The sequence below is a fragment of the Arachis ipaensis genome, chromosome B09 (assembly GCF_000816755.2).
Source record: "Arachis ipaensis cultivar K30076 chromosome B09, Araip1.1, whole genome shotgun sequence".
Classification (NCBI taxonomy): domain Eukaryota; kingdom Viridiplantae; phylum Streptophyta; class Magnoliopsida; order Fabales; family Fabaceae; genus Arachis; species Arachis ipaensis.
This window is the reverse complement of record NC_029793.2, coordinates 144,378,557-144,396,047: the sequence shown is the minus strand read 5'-3', so window position 1 is coordinate 144,396,047 and position 17,491 is coordinate 144,378,557. Positions and strand designations below refer to the sequence as shown.

The following is a 17,491-nucleotide window of genomic DNA, read 5'->3' as shown; positions in this document are numbered from 1 at the left end:
AATAGAACGAAAGATAAACAAATAAATAATAAGGATCACTAAATTGAGAATAAAATAAAATATATAAATTTATAAAGAGAATAAAAAAATAGATTAATACATAAACTATAATTGTTTGAATTAAAATTTGCAATTCAAAATATCAAAAACAGAAACAATGAAATTAAAAGATACATAGAATCATAGAGAGCTATACAAAATAAAATAGAGAATTTAAAATTTACCTTTTAATGAAGAGAAGGTGACCACTAGACAAGGAATAGAAAAAGAAAGTTGAAAATATAAAACTAAGAAGAGGGTTTAAGAGAATAAATGAGTGGCGGCTGAAATTTAAAAATGGAAAAAGACTAAATTTGATTAGGTTAATTAATAGTCAAAATGATAAAAAGATAAAATGGATTTAGGACTTTAAATAATTGGACTTAGTTTATTTATAGTAGGATAATTTAAAATCTAAAATGGGAGCATATTATATATGTATTTTTTTTTGTTTAAAAAAATGAAATAACAGTGGGGCAAGTGTCCCCCATGCCACTGTGTAGGTCTTTGAAAGATCTTTTTTCAATAAAAAATATCTTTTTTTTATTTTTTAGTGTGTTTGATAAATTTCTAATAGTAAAAGTAAAAATATTAGAAAAATAAAAAAATATATTTTTTGAGAGAACATCATAAATTATAAGAGTAATATGGTATAATAATTTTTAATTTTATCAAAAAAAAGTAGTATAGCATGAATAAAATTGAAGGGATATAAATTAAGATTATTATTTTTCTATTATATAATTTATAAAGTGAAATGTTTAACTACTCTCAACTTAAAATCATGAGTTTAGAATTAAATACATTATTCGGCAGAAGTGTATATAAAACAGTGGCTTATATATTTGAGGACAGGATGTTGTTTGGTGTTAACAAAGAAAGATGTCATTGGAGAGTGTTAAGAAGAGATAATACATTTAATGTGAATAACCTAAGTTATTATTATGAGTGTTAATTTTTGTAGGAAAGTGAAACATGAATTTTTGGTTTGACATTTATCAGTGAACGTCTATAAACTTTTTGAGAGGTAAAAATCTAGCTATATTGGTATCTCAAGAGTGAACATTTAGTTGATATTTCCTTTGAGTATTAATTTTGCAATCTTTTAAGTTTAATTTTTCTGTTGTTGTAAGGTTTTTTGTGTTTGACTTGATTAATTTTTTATTAATTATTTATCCTTGATGGCATGCCAAAAAAAATTTAATTAATTAAAGATCAATTTTTGTACATTTTTCCCTTCTTGGATGGAAGTTGTAACTCAATAATAATAATAAAAAAAAACAGGAAAACTTATATGCGGAAAAAATAATCAAATAATAAGATAATTGGATAATGCACCTTGCTATTTCATGTATCAAACAACACTTTGGTCTAAAATAAAACTAATATTTTTTCTATTAAATAGTAAACGGCAAACAAATTAAAAGAATTTAAATATAATTATTTTAAAAGTCAACCTTAAGTGTTTGTTTGGACGTTATTATTTTGATAAAAAAAAATTTTTATTGAAAAAAGATTTTTTTTTTATTTTTTAGTGTGTTTGACAAATTTCAAGTAATAAAAGTAAAAGCACTAGAAAAATAAAAAAAACATCTTTTTTAAGAAGCTGTAATTTACATCTAAAAGATATTTTTTTCTTAAAAAAAAGATATTTTTCATGTAATAAATAAATAAAAAAGTACTTTTATATTTTATTACTCAAATATAATTAATAAATAAAAAAACCTTTTTATATGAGATATCTAAATATAAAATTATTTTTATATTTATAAAAGATATTTTAAAAAAATATTATTTAAAAAAATATCTTTTTTAAAAATAACACCCAAACAAGCTCATGAAATAGCATAACAAAACCATACAAAAATAGTTTTAAGGAAAAGGTTTCAAATTTAATTAACTTATGAAAAATGTTGTGATCCTCTTCGTACAAGTCATGTCGCATGAATCACCAAAAAAGCTTATGCGGAAGACATCAAAAAATAAAATCCAACCCGACACAACTATATTGGTATTGTACCTTACTTTAATCGGTTCGAATATCGGACTTAAAATCGTGAAACTCAATTATCCAATTATCTAATATATTATATTAAAAAAATAACATTTATATAACTTTTACAAATCTTAATCTCACTTTAATTTTTATTTATTTTTTTTATTTTTTTCCTTTTATTTTTCAATTTGTTTCATAAATTTAATTTTAATCGGGTACTGGATTACCCAATCCAACCCATATTTCATCAATTTGGCTTAGTTAATTTAATCAATTTGTTTCATAAATTTAATTTTAATCGGGTACTGGATTCATCAATTTGGCTTAGTTAATTTAATCTATTTGATTCTCAAATTCACCCAAACCCAACCTGGCCTGATTTTACCCATAGGAGCCAAGCAATGACGTGCAAACATTTTTCTTAATGAACATATTTATATCCCCCTACGACTCTACATATATATATGGGTTATTTGGATTGGTGTTTTGGGTTGAACCACAACTTGACATGTGTCAATCGTTGAACCTACATCGTCATGTAAAACCAATGGAAGCCAATTTTTTGAGTGAGTTGCCACCTCAAACCTCACAAGAAAAAGGAAAATTCAATTTACCAAAAGACTTAACATTGTCTCTTCCAATCAAAACTCTACTATGTCTATGTACTTCATATTATGAAAAATACATCATCAGTGTTATGTTTGTGCCTTCTAAGACGAAAAGAGCCTAGAAAACAAATAACCATGGCAACCTTGCACTGTATCTAGCAGAGGTGCAACTTGGCATGCATCGTCAATGTTGCGATTCTTCCATTTCTCTAGTATACCTTCAGCATTAGGAGCAAGTTGATGCTGCAAAACTGCAGCACCAAGAGGACCTATCAAATTCAACCTTGTGGCAGCAGAAATAACATCCCTCATTGTGATGTACATATAAGCTCTTTGAGAATCAGTACTATCTAATCCTAGTGTGCCACATATAAGTCCAAATATAGGAGCATGGTGAAAAGATACAGTACCTGACCCCAAAGAAGCATTTCTCATTGTTTTCAGAGAAGGGAGTTCCGAGAACACAGCCGAACCCACCCTCATTAGTGCAGACCCTTGTGAGATCGATGCCTTTCGGCTGACTTCATTTGTCAGTGTGGCATCCAATATTTTGTCAAGATTGTGCCAGGTTTCCAACTTGGGCGACACGGAAGCCACGTGCACGAAAGGAAGGAGTAAGCTTCCTGTGTTCTCCAAGACATGGATAATGAATGTCTTGAGTTCATCTGGATTTGAGACCAGGTTGGACTGAACTGCTGCTTCAAGGCCGAAAGAGTGAGCAAAGCCGCCGGTAGGTAGAAGAGAATCAAGCAACTGCCATTGGCTCCACTGTGCAATGGAGGCTGCAAGGCGAGGTCCGTTGTCACACCCTTTACTTATTTGCATTGTAAATGATAGTCAGCTGGCATCGACGACAAATATCAGATTCCCACAAAAGCCTAGAAGAAGAAACCAGGCTTATACATTCAAATTCTTTAAGGAAATTGAAATACTTGCAGACATCATTTGAAAATGAATTATATATTGTACAAGAAATAAAACTCAATGTCTCGACCAAAATTGAGCTCCCAAAAGCGTGATCTTGAGGTCACACAAAGACAACTCAATCATTGCTCCAAACCTATCTTCAAACAAATGCTTAAAATCCGGAAGAACCGTGAAAATTCCTCGTTTCCCTTTCTTTAATTATTCTGAACTCTCTATGCCATGCTTATTAATATTAACCATAATTCACTTACGGAGGGAGTAGGACATTTATTTATCAGATCACATTATGAATTTGAACTCACTATGTTGTTCTGTGTCCAAACAAGGATTTGCAAAAAATGTTTTTTTCAGTCCAATCAGAATCATATCTTATAACATAACAAATCGGCACGTTAAAATCAAATTGCACAAGTAAGAGTTGGAACAATCTATTAATAGCGATTCTACATTATGTGATAAAAAGACAAAACATTCAGTAGTTCCAACCTACAAACAAATACACCTATGCTATCACAAGAGGGGGGGACTAAGACTTGTTTTCTTGGGATTTATCATTGTCCCTGTTCATGAAATGGAATCCCATAATATACCTATATTCTCCGATACCAAGGCAACGGGAGCAGTAACCAAGACCGCTTCCGCCACAAGTTCTACACCATTTTGGCCATTCGCCTTTCGGGAGCATTTCCAAATGAACCTGGTTTGTCCTTCCCTTCCCACGACACTGGTGGCAATCGACTCGTCCACTCCCCTCACAGACTACACAATGTGGATCCGGCTTCTTTCCTCTCTTCTTCTTAACATTTGACTCCGTTCTCACAACCCAAGATGGCTTAGTGAGTGAGATGTGACTATGTGGCGACAACTTGGGGGAGCGCAGAGGAGGTAGGCCATTGAAACTCCCACTCTCGAATCGAATCATTGTCAATAAACTCAGGGTCCCAATAGTCATCTATCTAAGCAAGCAAACTATTTCCAGTATCTACTCCACCATGACCCTGGATATCTGAAACAAACGAGCTTCTTACTTACTTTAACATTTTCTCAAACATCTGGTGGGCATGATTGTGACTGTTCCTCAAGGTTTTGAGAACCGGATCGGTTATCGAACTGCGTTAGTTACTAGTTCACTGGTTTACTGGTCCAATCGGTCCAACCGTGGTTTAACCGGAAAAACCGTTTTAGAATAAAATAATAAATAAATTACAAATAAACATCCAAATACAACAGGCACAAGCACAACTCACTTTTTATTTCTTCATAAAACATTAATGTGAACCATGAAGAAATATGGCTAAAATGTTCTAATCTGAGTCTTGGCAAGTTAGCTAGCAACTTTGTGAATGGAATAAGTTCTTCTAATCTAAAGCAACTGTGAATTTTCAGTTTCTGGAGCTCTGAGAGATATTGAATAGCCCAATTGCAAAAAATGGTTCTTAAAAAGGGCAATTTTTCAATGTCAAAAGCTTTAATTTGGAAAGGGATCCAGGATTCAGAGGACCTCGAAACACACAATTCAGTTCAAGCAATTTGTTTAACAGCAACAAAATAAAAAACAGCAACAAATAATTACCCTAAACCCTGGAATCAATAAATCTATAAAAAAAAAATTCAAAACTAGCAGACTCAGAAATTAAAAAACAGCAGCAGCATAGCAAAGCCATTTTTATCAATAATTTCAACAACAACACAACTTATCAATGATTATTCAGAAATAAAAATTTCAGAACAGAGCATAAATGATGCATTACAGTGTCACATTACATGTTTTTTGTGCATAAAATTTTATTGTGACCATCTTAGAGTCAGAATTATTGTTCACATTACAAGACACTATTATATTATTCTGGTTTGAAGCTTTGTTGTTGTCACTTGTCAGCCACCCCACATTCTACAAACAGAAGCAATTGCAAGATACTATGGACTAGAGAAAGGGCAAGTAATTAACTTACAGTGGTGATATCACTCAATGCATGTCAATAAAAAATAAAGAACACACAAAAACAGCAACACAGCAACACACAAAACAGCAACACAGCAGAACCAGAGCTCATTGAATAAAAAATCACAACACAAAAATAGCAACACAGCAGAACTAGAGCTCATTAGTAATCAAATAATCATTCAATAAAAAATTAAAACACAAAACATTCAAATAATCAGTAATCAAATAATCATTGAACATGGCATATATAAAAAACGCACAAGAAGTTAGCAGTGAACTGACCTTCGAAGTCTAGGGTTTTTTTCTTGGTTGAGCTTCTGTTCTCTGAACTCGAAGGAAGGAAATTGGAATGGAGAAGGGTTTTTCTTCTGAGCAGTCTGAGCAGAGGGGCAGAAGCGCGACGGAGACAGAGGCCAGGCGACGAACACGACTCAGAAGACGGTGGTGGTTGGAAGAACATGCGGCGACCAGACGAAGACGATGGTACCTGAGCGCGCGACGGACGGCGGCAGGAGCGCGACGGAGTAGATGAATACCAGGGACTGACGCGCCGAGCTCGAGGAAGAAGAAGCTGCGATTCTTGAAGGAGGAAGAAGCACGGACGACCAGACGACGATGGTAGCCTGAGCGCGACGGACGGCTAAATGAAATATTTGAGGATTAAATCATAAAATTCTATTGTACTATACACTCACCTAACTTATACATCCTCTGTGATCATGCTGATTGAAAAATGAAATATTTGAGGATTAAATCATAAAATTTGCCCCCAAAGAAAATGTCGAAACATTATTGAACAATATCATAGTACTTAATATTTTCTACTGGCAACAAATGATTATTGAACTAAGGAAGATATGCAATTAACTCTAAAATCCTTGACACACAAAATATTGAGGTTCAAACAAAATTTACAAAGCAATTTCAAGTTATCAACATAAAGAAAAGTAATTTAGAGGAGGCAATTTCAAGTTATCAACATAAAGTAGAGTAATTTAGAGAAAATGAATCAAAAGGGTATGTGAAAGTTAGAGAGAGAGAGAGAGACTTTGGTCTCCTTAGAATATGCTGAATAATTTTTTTCAGCTGATAAGTACTTAACTGAATAAGATAATTTTTTTGTTGCACATAATATCTTTTAATTTAGCATATCAATAATTAATTCGTTGCAGATTTAATTTTATACAAGACGAAATTTAAATTTTTAACATTTGTTTAAATAGATGAATGATTTGACCATTTAATCAATTCAAATTAGTTGAATAAGATAATTTGTCTAAAAATTTTTTAAAAAAGCAGTTCGATCTATACCTTTTACAAATTGGCTTGTTACCAATTTGTCACCTAATAATTATGGAGAAAAAATTCTAAATAGTTTTTTATAATTATTTCAAAAGATAATGAAGTTCTCAATAAAAAATATCTTTCGGTTCTTGAACTTTATTTCTATGAGATTATTTAGTCCCTTTGTTAATATTTTTTCTCTGTATTAATGAAACAAAACCTACGTAGCATTTTAAACTGTTAATTTATCTGTTAAGAACCAACTAGATTTGACAAATTCATTTTTGTTGGGAGTTTCGTTGCTTTTTAAGGATAATATTAGAAAAATATTAGTATTTTTTAAATATTAGTATTTTTCTTGATTGTTGGATCAGTGAACCGGAATTTTAAAAAATCCGACTGGTTTCTCGGTTCGATGGTTAATCACCCGTTCATCCAATTTTTAAATCGAGTTTTTGCAGGATAATTTTAAAGGTCAACCGAACCGGCCAAATGATTGATTCCTAGTTAATTTGATCGAATCAGTCGGTCTTGTCCGATTTTCAGAACTTTGATATAGAGTGATATTTTATGGAGAACACAAATTTTTGTTGAAAAACTTAAAAGCTTATTGATATAGCTTATTGATATAGGATACAAATTTTTAAAGTATAATATAAAATTGTGCACATAATACAAACTTATCAATAGAATATGTAATCCTCTAAATATTGGCTAATTTTTTTTTGTTATGGAAGTAGAAGTGGTGATATACCTTAATATTGTAATTTTTGGTGTTTTTCAAAACTGTGGAAGTACACAAATCGGAGGGTCCGATTTCTGTACCTTAAAATTTTTTTTTTTTACCACAAATCGGACGGTCCGATTTGTGTACCTCCCACAAATCGGACGGTCCGATTTCTGCACCCCTACAAATCGGACGGTCCAATTTCTACACCTCTAATAAATCGGACGGTCCGATTTCTACTTCTCTAATTAAACGATCCCACATTTGAGTATAACACGTCCGATTTCAATTAAACGATCCCACATTTGAGTATAACACCCCAACAATCCACATTTTAAAAAAACACCACTACCACTCCAATATTAAAAATAAAAAATTCCCAAATATTTCTATATTGCATATAAAAAAAATTTATGTTATGCCACAAAATTTCTATTTTTATGTTATCAATAGAAGAAAACGACAACAGTAGTGACAGCGACAATAACAACAATAATAATGATAACAAAAAAAGAAGAACGAAAAAAAAAAAGATGACAATGATAACAAAAAAAGAAGAATAAAAAAAAAACCAAAGAAAAAGAAGAAACCTCACCCAAATAAGTTTTTATTTGTAAACAACTTGGTTAAATTTAATTACTAAAAAAACTTGCACACCTAACATTTATTTATGTATATTATATTAAAAAAAAGGTTTAACGGGCATGTATATTAATTTTCATTGAATAATGTCTCCTAAAAATAATTTTTTTATTCCTCTTCTTACATTTTTTTAAAAGAAAATTTTGACGACGGAAGTCTTCACAGGATACACCAATACTAAATTGGAATCGGGTACTCCTGGGAGCACACCGAGCGTCGGATCATTAATTTCTGACGTCATAATCAATAACCATGAATGCAAATTGAAAATTCAACGAAACCCCGTTCTGATCCACCTCGAAACCCTAACCTCCCAGCTCCTTCCTTGCTCCCCTTTCTCATCCATTTCCGCTCCTTCGGATTTCTCACGTTTGGTAAGATTTCTGTCCTTCCTGTAGATCTGAAATTGCTTGTTTCTTTCGAATCTTCATTGCGATTTTACCTTTTTATTTGACTTCATACGTATGTTGCGCTAATCCTCTTCGACTTTCCAATTTATGCCAAAAAAAAACTGTGATTCATAGTTCAGTCTCATGCACTTTCTTATCTTGTTATTTTCTTCTTCAATGGTTCACTTCAGTTGGGTGTTGGGGACCTTGAGGTTTCAACTAACTGAACTCATTATCCTGAACTGATTTTGGCCGAGATGCTTAAGAAGGGACAATACTATATAAAACTGCTAGTTTTTCTGTGTAGTTGACAAGAGTTGCTATTATTAATATGATTATTACGGTTGTTAATTCAATTTTGTTATCCCAAATGTACATATTTCCAGTATAAAACATAAGCATGTTTTCTGTTTTCCACCTAATAATCTTAACAAAGAATATCATTTATGTTTTTTGCCCTGCATTTTATAAATTCCATGTCTGAATTTGCAGCATCAACTAGGAAGATACAGTAGGGCTACCTAATGATAAGAACAACAACTTCTGCCTAAGTTGCCATTGGCATATATATATTTTCTCGATCTAATGGAATCGGTCCCTGCTGATGTATCAAATTTACCTCCTAGTAAAGACCCATCTCCTTCACCTCCAGTCAAAGAGACCGATGGACAAGCTTCTTCAGCTCCTGTAGCCTTTGGGCAAGATAGTTCTGCACATGTGGCACCATCTAAGCCATCCTCCACCGGGGCATCATCTTGGGCCAAAAACTTGAACATTTCTCAGCCATCTGGCTCACAAGATGACCCATCCACTGGAAATGCTGGGAAATCAACCTTTGCCCGCATAACCAGTAATTTGGGATTGCGTTTGTCACCAAAGTCTCCTCCGGCAGATGACAGTTCCAATGAGACACCAGCACAATCTAATATTTTTGGAAGTATCACAAGAGGTTTGGTTGACACTTCTAAGAATGCAGTGAAAGCTGTCCAGGTTAAGGCACGACATGTCGTTTCTCAGAATAAACGCAGATATCAGGTGTCTTTCCTTTTCAAGATAAACTACTATGTGTTTATTCTTGCTAGACTGTTATGTCTTATGATTTGAACAATTTATTGTTTCTTCTATTGGGATGGTTGATGTTATCCCATGTTCTCTATTCCCTTCCCTTTCCTTAATTAGGAGTTAGAGCTTATCTCTGAAGCCTAATCTCAGATACCACTGTTGTGATAAGAAAAATTGAGCTAAGCAATATTATATTGTTATTGGATTATTTAGATCAGATCTCATTGCTGCTATTGAGTTCAAAATTCTCTGGAGGTTGCAGATGTTTTCCTACTCCTTGATAGAACATGAATATAATTTAGGTTGATGAACATTGTCGAGAAAATGTTTTCATTCATTCGTTGCTTAATTATTGGTGCTAGTTGGTTGAGTTTAATTTTCGTTTTATTTATTTCTCTCTTCATCTCCTCTATTTTTTTTTTCTCCCTCTGAAGTGTATGTTCTTATCAAATAACTTTGTGGCTAATATGTACTAATATTGTTGATTATTATGTCTGTTTTCAGGAAGGAGGTTTTGATTTAGATATGACATATATCACAGAAAACATCATTGCTATGGGGTTCCCTGCTGGTGACATGAGCTCTGGGTTTTTCGGTTATGTTGAAGTGAGTTGCTGAATTTTGGTATGCAGTTTGTTATGGTAGTTGTATTCATGTTAAACATAAGTGTTCATACTCTCTCTATATATACCATGCAGGGATTTTACAGAAATCATATGGAAGAAGTTATTAAGTTTTTTGAGACTCACCATAAGGTAGCCACACATATTCTGACATGAAATTTCAAGTACTCATTCATATGGCTATTTGTGGCTAATGTTATATCCCATGCAAATTATAACCATTGAAATGTTTGTACTGCATTTAATATGTCCATTAAATGTTTATAAGTTTTCAGATCCCTTGTTTAATTTGGTCCATTAAATGTTTATAGCTTGCTAGGAATTTTGGTGCATAGCTTGTTGTATTTACAGTAAACCTGTATATTTCCTTACTTCCTTTATAATAAAATGAGCCCATGTTCTATATATTCTGTTATCCTGCCATTGCCCTTTTGTGTTTTATTGTTTTATGGTAAGTTTCAATTTTATTGGAGAATCTCAGACAACCTGAATACATGGTGTTTTGCTTCTTCCGTGTCCTAAAATTTGAAAGCCCAGGAGCCTCTGTCCTTTCTTTTCATTTCTTGTATAATTTTGCATTTGACTTGTTTTTTATGCGCAGGATAAATACAAAGTATACAATCTTTGTTCTGAGCGGCTGTATGATGCATCATTGTTTGAGGGAAAGGTGAGTCCTAAATTTTACTGAGTCTTTGAGGAGAAGTGTGGAACCACAGAAGCGATGTGAATTTCATTTATACTCCATAAACTTTAAGTGTGTCATTAATGTATGCTTTAATTTCTTTGTCTACTTTGAATATATTAATTCATATCATCTATCATTAGTTTTGTTATGATGATAGCTAGACAGCTTAGAGTACATGTGTCAGCTTTCTGTTTCACTTGGGTTTTAGGTTTTTTTCAGCACCTAGATTTGTTTTTCAAACCAACTGCTGCTTTCATCTGCAATGTCAAATTCCCTCTTCAGGTGGCTAGCTTTCCATTTGATGACCATAATTGCCCCCCACTTCAACTGGTTATCTCATTCTGTCATAGTGCATACTCGTGGTTGAAGTTAGATATTGAGAATGTTGTGGTTGTCCACTGTAAGGCTGGAATGGCAAGAACAGGGTTGATGATTTCCAGTCTTCTATTATTCTTAAAGGTGAGTAGTATCTAAACATTTTCTTCTATACTTAATGAACCTGCTTTACATTTACTCCATCTTTCTCTTTATGCTGCTCAGTTTTATTTAGATTTGGCAAATTAAATGTGCTGCAGTTCTTTCCAACTGCTGAGGAGTCAATGGATTACTATAATCAAAAACGATGTGTTGATGGAAAAGGACTTGTTCTGCCCAGTCAGATTGTAAGTTCAGCTTTGCTATGTGCTAATTCAGCCGAAAATTGGGGATTCTGGAGTATTACACTCTTGCTTCTTGTCTTATGTCTTACTTTATCTTTTGTTTAGAGGTATGTCAAATATTTTGAACGTGTCTTGACTTACTTCAATGGCGAAAACCCACCTGCCCGTAGGTAAGTGCTGGCCCTGATTTAACTTAAATATTCACCTCATTGATGTCTAGTGTGCTGAGATCATATTCTGTGCAGGTGCATGCTTAGGGGATTTCGGCTTCACAGGTGCCCTTACTGGATCAGGCCCTCTATAACTGTCTCAGACCATAGTGGTGTGCTTTAAATTCTTGTGCTAAATTTCCCCTCATGTTTATATAGTTATGGCTACTCTCTGTGTGGATCTAAGAGAAATATAGATATGAAAGACACTTAATAATACCATCTGCTGTTGATGCAATCCCCCTTCTTTTCTTTTATTTATTTATTTTTAATGTGCAGGTGTGCTGTTCTCTACCAAAAAGCATCCAAGGACCAAGGATCTTTTGGTGTGAATCCTTAATATTTTGCTGCCAGCTATTTTTATCCCCTAGTTCTCCTTTTTCAACCAATTTTCTATTTTTAAACTTGTTTGGGATTTCGTTGTGATACGAAGTAATGATTTGCAGCCGGAAGATTTCTGGTTCAGTGCTCCAAAGAAGGGAGTAATGGTCTTTGCTTTGCCAGGAGAGCCTGGTCTTACAGAATTGGCTGGGGACTTCAAAATTCATTTTCATGATCGCCAAGGAGACTTTTACTGGTACTAATCAAGTCTTAATCAGTACTCAATTGCTTCCGCTGATAACCTAGAGCTGAAACTGAAACATCTTGCTCTTTTTTTCTTTTAGTTGGTTGAACACAACTATGACAGAAAATAGAAAAGTATTGAACACCAATGATCTTGATGGCTTTGACAAGGTAAATCTATTGTGCTCCTTTTATGATCATCTTTGAATATCTGATGAGTGTTGTCAAGAGTTGGTGTTGTAAGTAATAGTACACAATGGTGACTCTCAGGAAATTGAAACTAGTTTGTTAACTTTTCAATAAAATTATCTTCTGGCAGAGGAAATTGCCTTCTCCAGGATTCCTGGTTGAGGTTGTGCTGGTTGATTATAATGGTAATGTTGTGGCTTCCGAACCCGAGGCTACTGGAAAAAGATCAGATGAGAGTTCAAGTAATAGTGCCACCCCAGTTGAAGCAAGCATACCTGCGCAGAATACAGACAAAGAGTCAGGGAGTCGAGATAAAGATGATGTGTTTTCAGATGGTGAGTCGGAGCATTCTGCTTCTTCAAGAAGCAAGCAAGCAAAACCAGCTTCTGAACCAGTTAAAACGGTTAACAAGGCTACCAGTGGATCTGAAACCAACAAAATTTCAAATCAAGTTGCAAATCTAACAAATGCAACAGAACAAGTTTCTTTGGGAAGTGCAAGCTCGAAACCAGTTCATGCTGGTCAACCAAAAAGTGATAATGAAAGAACTGTGTCCGGTGTTGAGATGGCCAGCTCAGAAAGTGAGTTTAAGGCCATGGCTGCAGATGCATCTGTTTTTACATTTGGAGATGATGAAGACTACGAAAGTGATTAAAGTTCTAAAGATTACCCTGGTTTCATATACTTTGACATTTGTATATAATATTGTTTGCAACTCAGTCTGGTACAATGTTCATCTATCATTTGTTTGTTGGTTTGTTTGTTGTAATGTTGAATTTGGTTACATTCAGTACAAAAGATTAAAAATAAGAGCTGCCGACTAACATTATTGGTTGGCTATTCTTAATTGTCTTTTTTCCTTTTTTTTTTTACAAAAAACGTTTAATTAAAATTTAAGAGCTTGAAACCATCTGTATACCTGTATTTATTTATATTTTCTTTTTATTATGTAGTTATTCTCGGCTAAAAAATTTTGATATGGAAGTAAAATGAGTGATATACTTTAACATGGTAATTGTTGGTGTTTTTTAAAATTGTGGGAGTACATAAATCGGACCCTCCGATTTGTGTTTAAAAGTTGAAAAAAATTCAGAGTACACAAATCGGAGGGTTCGATCTGTGTTAAAAAAATTAAAAAAACGAGTTCTTTGGTCATGAAATTTTGCTTCACTGCTTCCTCTAATCCCACAACGAGGGGAAGCACTCCTCCTCCCCATACGCGAGTCTAACACGGTCTTTCCTTCCATATTCAAATTAATTAGTGGTTATTCTCCTTCAAATCACACTAACAACATTAACTAAATTTAGTAATTTCTGTATAGCTGTAGTATTTCTATTTGTATAACTAACAACATTAATTAGTGGTTATTCTCCCCATAAGCTTTTTTCTCTCTCTCTCTCTCTCTTTTTAAATACGAAATACATCTCATTACTGCTGTATGTCAAATAACAAACGACGGGTTTTAAAAGGAAAAGCAACCTTTCACATCGATTCTCCTCCAACAAAAATATCCTACACACCATGAGCTCTGCATTTAGCATCAATAATACACTTGTCTAGTTGCTTCCAAATGTTGTTGGACATTGTTTATTTTAGCTACAAAAGCCTTATCTTTTACACACACTACTATTGTTTGCATATCTTTGACAACTCTGATCACTTAATGATTTTTAAGGGTCTCATCATAGCATTGTCTTCATGGTCCAATATCTGCATAAAAATCAGAATTGAGCAACAAGATTTTCTAATTAATAAAACTTTTCAAGTTGAAAATGATGAGCACTCACATGGCAATGATACACGTAGCCTGGTTTTGCCGTTGCATCAAACCCATACGACGCATTGGTGTGTATGAAAGAGAATCTCACCACAATCTTCGTAACAAACTTGGGCATCATCTTGTACACATTCTTCCACCCTTTCTCATGAGCCGGGACCCCTACTTTCTTGCCACGTGCATATCTTTCCACGTGGCACTTCATCGCATCGTTGAGTTTCGTCATGCAATCCTTGAATATCTCTGGATCCACCAGCTCCGTCTGATCCAACACCTTGAACAAACCCAAATGAATGTGCAACGGGTGATTATCCTCCGTCAAGTTGATCACATACCACACCTCCGTGGACCCTTCTTTTGGTGTTTCCGTTGCTGGTGCATCGAACGGTTTCCCATTTAGGTACAAGTGAGTTGGCTCATTTGTGGCGCTAGTGTACTCGTACATAGCAATGTATCGTGTTCGCGTCGCATGGGATAAACTTGCATCCGGGTAACTTAACAAACTCCGAGGGATCCGTGACGTGTCAACTTCTTCATTAGGCAAGATGATGAACTTCATGACTTTGCTGTTAGCTTCGTTGACCATGTCACCAGACGGGTAAGGATAAGGAGCATCGTTGGCTAGAATTGCAACTCGGCTCTCTGATTCGGAAAAGTCAACAATGATGTCTGTGATCTCAGATGGCCCCACTAGAGTTTCATTGGCTGTGATTGGCTTTTCAATGTAAGCAGAATCGGATGCCACGTGTGTGAATCTCAAGCCGTTGGTGAAGAAAAATCTAAAGAACCTTGCATTGCTAGCGTTGATTATTCTAAACCGGTATTTACGACGTCGTACCGTGAGGCGTGGCCATGCTTTGCCGTTCACAACGATTGCGTCACCAAAATACTCTGGCTGCCACTGAGGGTGTATGGTGGGGTTGTTTCCAGTGGAATTCATGTAGATGGATCCATCGGTGCGGAAGCTACGATCAAACACAACCAACGGTAGATCGAATTCGTCGCCGTGGGGTAATCCAAGTGGCGACTCAATCGAAGGGTGACGAATGATGTAGGCCCCAATTAAGCCAGCTAGAAGGTTGATTCTAGTCAACCCCATGGCATGGTCATGGTACCAAAGATTTCCAGGTTGCTGGTTGTTAGGATAGTAATAGGTCTTGTTAGTCCAGGTGGGTCCCTTTTGTCTAAATCCTGATGTGAACCATGCGTATGCGTTTCCATCGCTCTCGGGTGCATGAATACCACCGTGGAGGTGAACTACCGTAGGGATGCCTTCCTTTGCAACGGTCAATGCAATGGGAATTGTTGGATCCCATGGAAGTATGTTGATTGGAGGGAGGTGATTTTCCCACGTCACATGGGTTCCAACACCATAAAGTGCCTCAATGGTTGGACCGGGAACCGTTGCTTCTTCATGGTTCAATCCATACGCGTATACGGTCGTCGCGGGGAGATCCCTGTGGAATTTCTGCAAAAACCAATCATCTCTTTTTGTTAAGTGTATGATTAAAACTAATAGTGTAGTACTGTACATTATTGTTGGATGATGAAAATGATTGACAGGGTGGAAGGCACTTTGCAATTGCAAGTCAATAATTATATGTAGTAAAGATATACTAATATTCGGAGTCTATCGTGCAATAATGTCACTCAATTAATGCTCATGCACTAAATAGAACTTAGAAGAATAGAATAGTACGCCTGTACGAGAAGCTTTAATTTTTTTTTTATGAGGGTGGAAATATTTGGCTTTAGTTGAGTGCACATCACCACTGACAGATTCCCGCGTTGTTACAAACTAGCGCGGGGTTGGTAAGATCAGATTCACATGCTTATGTCCATTAGACCATTACAAATCTATGTGAATCTATTGACTTTAAGGTGGCGATATATAAGGTAATTTACGCTAATAAAATGAATAAAATTTAAAATTATATAGATTTTTTTAATTAGAATTGGTTTTGTTTTGAATATTTTTATATAAATCGAATTAAATTGGCTCGATTTATATTATTTATATGTAAATGAAAGTTTATTCGATTTATCATATATATGATGTATTAAGGGTTCGTTTGGGAAGTTTTAAAAGTAACTTTTTTTAACTTTTCACTTATGAAAAATAGTAGTATTAATGTTTGGTGCAATTTTCAATACCAAATTGCAGCTTTCTAAAAAGCTATTTAGAAGTTTATAGAGAAGTTAAAAAAAATGACGTCTCTCATAATACTACTACTTTTTATCACATTTCTATAAAATAAACACTTTTAGAACTAAAAATTCAAACACAAAATAACATATTTATAAGCTACTTTTAATATAATCATTTATTATTTAAGCTATTTTTTCAAAAATAGCTTAATTAAGCCATTTACCTAAATTGGGCCTAATAATAAATCGAATAACTCAATTCGATTTATTTAGAGCTTGTTTGGGTGAGTTTTTTTTTTTAATTTTTTTTTCAAGTTATTTTTTTTCAAAATATTTTATAGAAAAATAAAAGTAATTTTATGTTTGGATAACTCATGCAAAAAGATATTTTTATTTATCAATTATATTTGGGTATAACCATATAAAAGTATTTTTTTGTTTATTTATTACGTGAAAAATATTTTTTTTTAAAAGAAAAAAAAGATGTAAATTGTAGCTTCTCAAAAAAGATTTTTTTTTTTATTTTTCTAGTGCTTTTATTTTTACTACTAGAAATTTACCAAACACGCTAAAAAATAAAAAAGATCTTTTTTTATTAAAAAAAAGATTTTTTTTTATCAACTTAATGGCACCTAAATAAGCACAATTTACATATTTTTAAAAGATTTTTTTAAAAAAAAGATAACAAAAATAACAAATATTATATAATATAATTTAAAAAATAATTAAAATATTATATTAATTAAATTATTATTTTTAATTAAATATCTGTATAATTTTAAACTTATTTTATTAGCGTAAAAGACCTGAGATATATATTTGTAACATCGGAATTAATAAATTCGAAACCATTTAAAATACGGAACAGGCTCCAGATTTTTCTTTTATAAAAACAAAACTTGTTGCAATCGTGAAATGGAATCCAAATTAATGCATAATTGGAAGGAGAACATTTAAATTTGTTGGCGTAAGAGGATTGGGCACCTCAGACAAGAAACAGGATTAGATCTTTTTTTT

General features: G+C 33.7%; 4 protein-coding genes across 6 annotated transcripts in view; 1 reads left to right on the top strand and 3 right to left on the bottom strand.

Moving 5' to 3' along the window:
• Positions 2,622 to 5,974, bottom strand: LOC107618759 (urease accessory protein F). The gene is made up of 2 exons (XM_016320904.2): positions 5,798 to 5,974; positions 2,622 to 3,484 (listed from the first exon to the last, which is right to left on the bottom strand). The coding sequence occupies exon 2, from the start codon at positions 3,466 to 3,468 to the stop codon at positions 2,746 to 2,748; it is 723 nt and encodes a 240-aa protein (XP_016176390.1). The 5' UTR covers positions 3,469 to 3,484; positions 5,798 to 5,974; the 3' UTR covers positions 2,622 to 2,745.
• LOC107616145 lies at positions 2,635 to 5,983 on the bottom strand. Of its 3 annotated transcripts, none has more exons than XM_021111129.1 (4): positions 5,798 to 5,983; positions 4,161 to 4,576; positions 3,054 to 3,521; positions 2,635 to 2,926 (listed from the first exon to the last, which is right to left on the bottom strand). In XM_021111129.1, the coding sequence occupies exons 2-3, from the start codon at positions 4,520 to 4,522 to the stop codon at positions 3,455 to 3,457; spliced, it is 429 nt and encodes a 142-aa protein (XP_020966788.1). In that variant the 5' UTR covers positions 4,523 to 4,576; positions 5,798 to 5,983; the 3' UTR covers positions 2,635 to 2,926; positions 3,054 to 3,454. The 3 variants fall into 3 exon arrangements, with proteins under 3 accessions (XP_020966788.1, XP_020966787.1, XP_020966789.1); XM_021111128.1 differs by having other exon boundaries at positions 4,161 to 4,708; positions 5,798 to 5,939; XM_021111130.1 differs by lacking the exon at positions 2,635 to 2,926 and having other exon boundaries at positions 3,361 to 3,484; positions 4,161 to 4,708; positions 5,798 to 5,939.
• Positions 8,384 to 13,405, top strand: LOC107617500 (phosphatidylinositol 3,4,5-trisphosphate 3-phosphatase and protein-tyrosine-phosphatase PTEN2A). Its single transcript, XM_016319266.2, has 13 exons — positions 8,384 to 8,542; positions 9,050 to 9,592; positions 10,124 to 10,225; positions 10,318 to 10,374; positions 10,844 to 10,909; positions 11,210 to 11,386; positions 11,503 to 11,589; positions 11,692 to 11,756; positions 11,832 to 11,908; positions 12,075 to 12,121; positions 12,242 to 12,372; positions 12,461 to 12,530; positions 12,679 to 13,405. Exons 2-13 carry the CDS (start codon positions 9,143 to 9,145, stop codon positions 13,201 to 13,203), a joined length of 1,854 nt encoding a protein of 617 aa, XP_016174752.1. The 5' UTR covers positions 8,384 to 8,542; positions 9,050 to 9,142; the 3' UTR covers positions 13,204 to 13,405.
• LOC107617501 (multicopper oxidase LPR1) overlaps positions 13,954 to 17,491 on the bottom strand; it is a 4,996-nt gene continuing 1,458 nt past the window's right edge. The window contains exons 2-3 of the mRNA XM_016319267.2: positions 14,337 to 15,794; positions 13,954 to 14,259 (exon numbers count right to left, since the gene is read on the bottom strand). Coding sequence (XP_016174753.1) covers positions 14,206 to 14,259; positions 14,337 to 15,794 — 1,512 coding nt within the window. The 3' untranslated portion in view covers positions 13,954 to 14,205. The remainder of the gene's footprint in view (positions 14,260 to 14,336; positions 15,795 to 17,491) is intronic.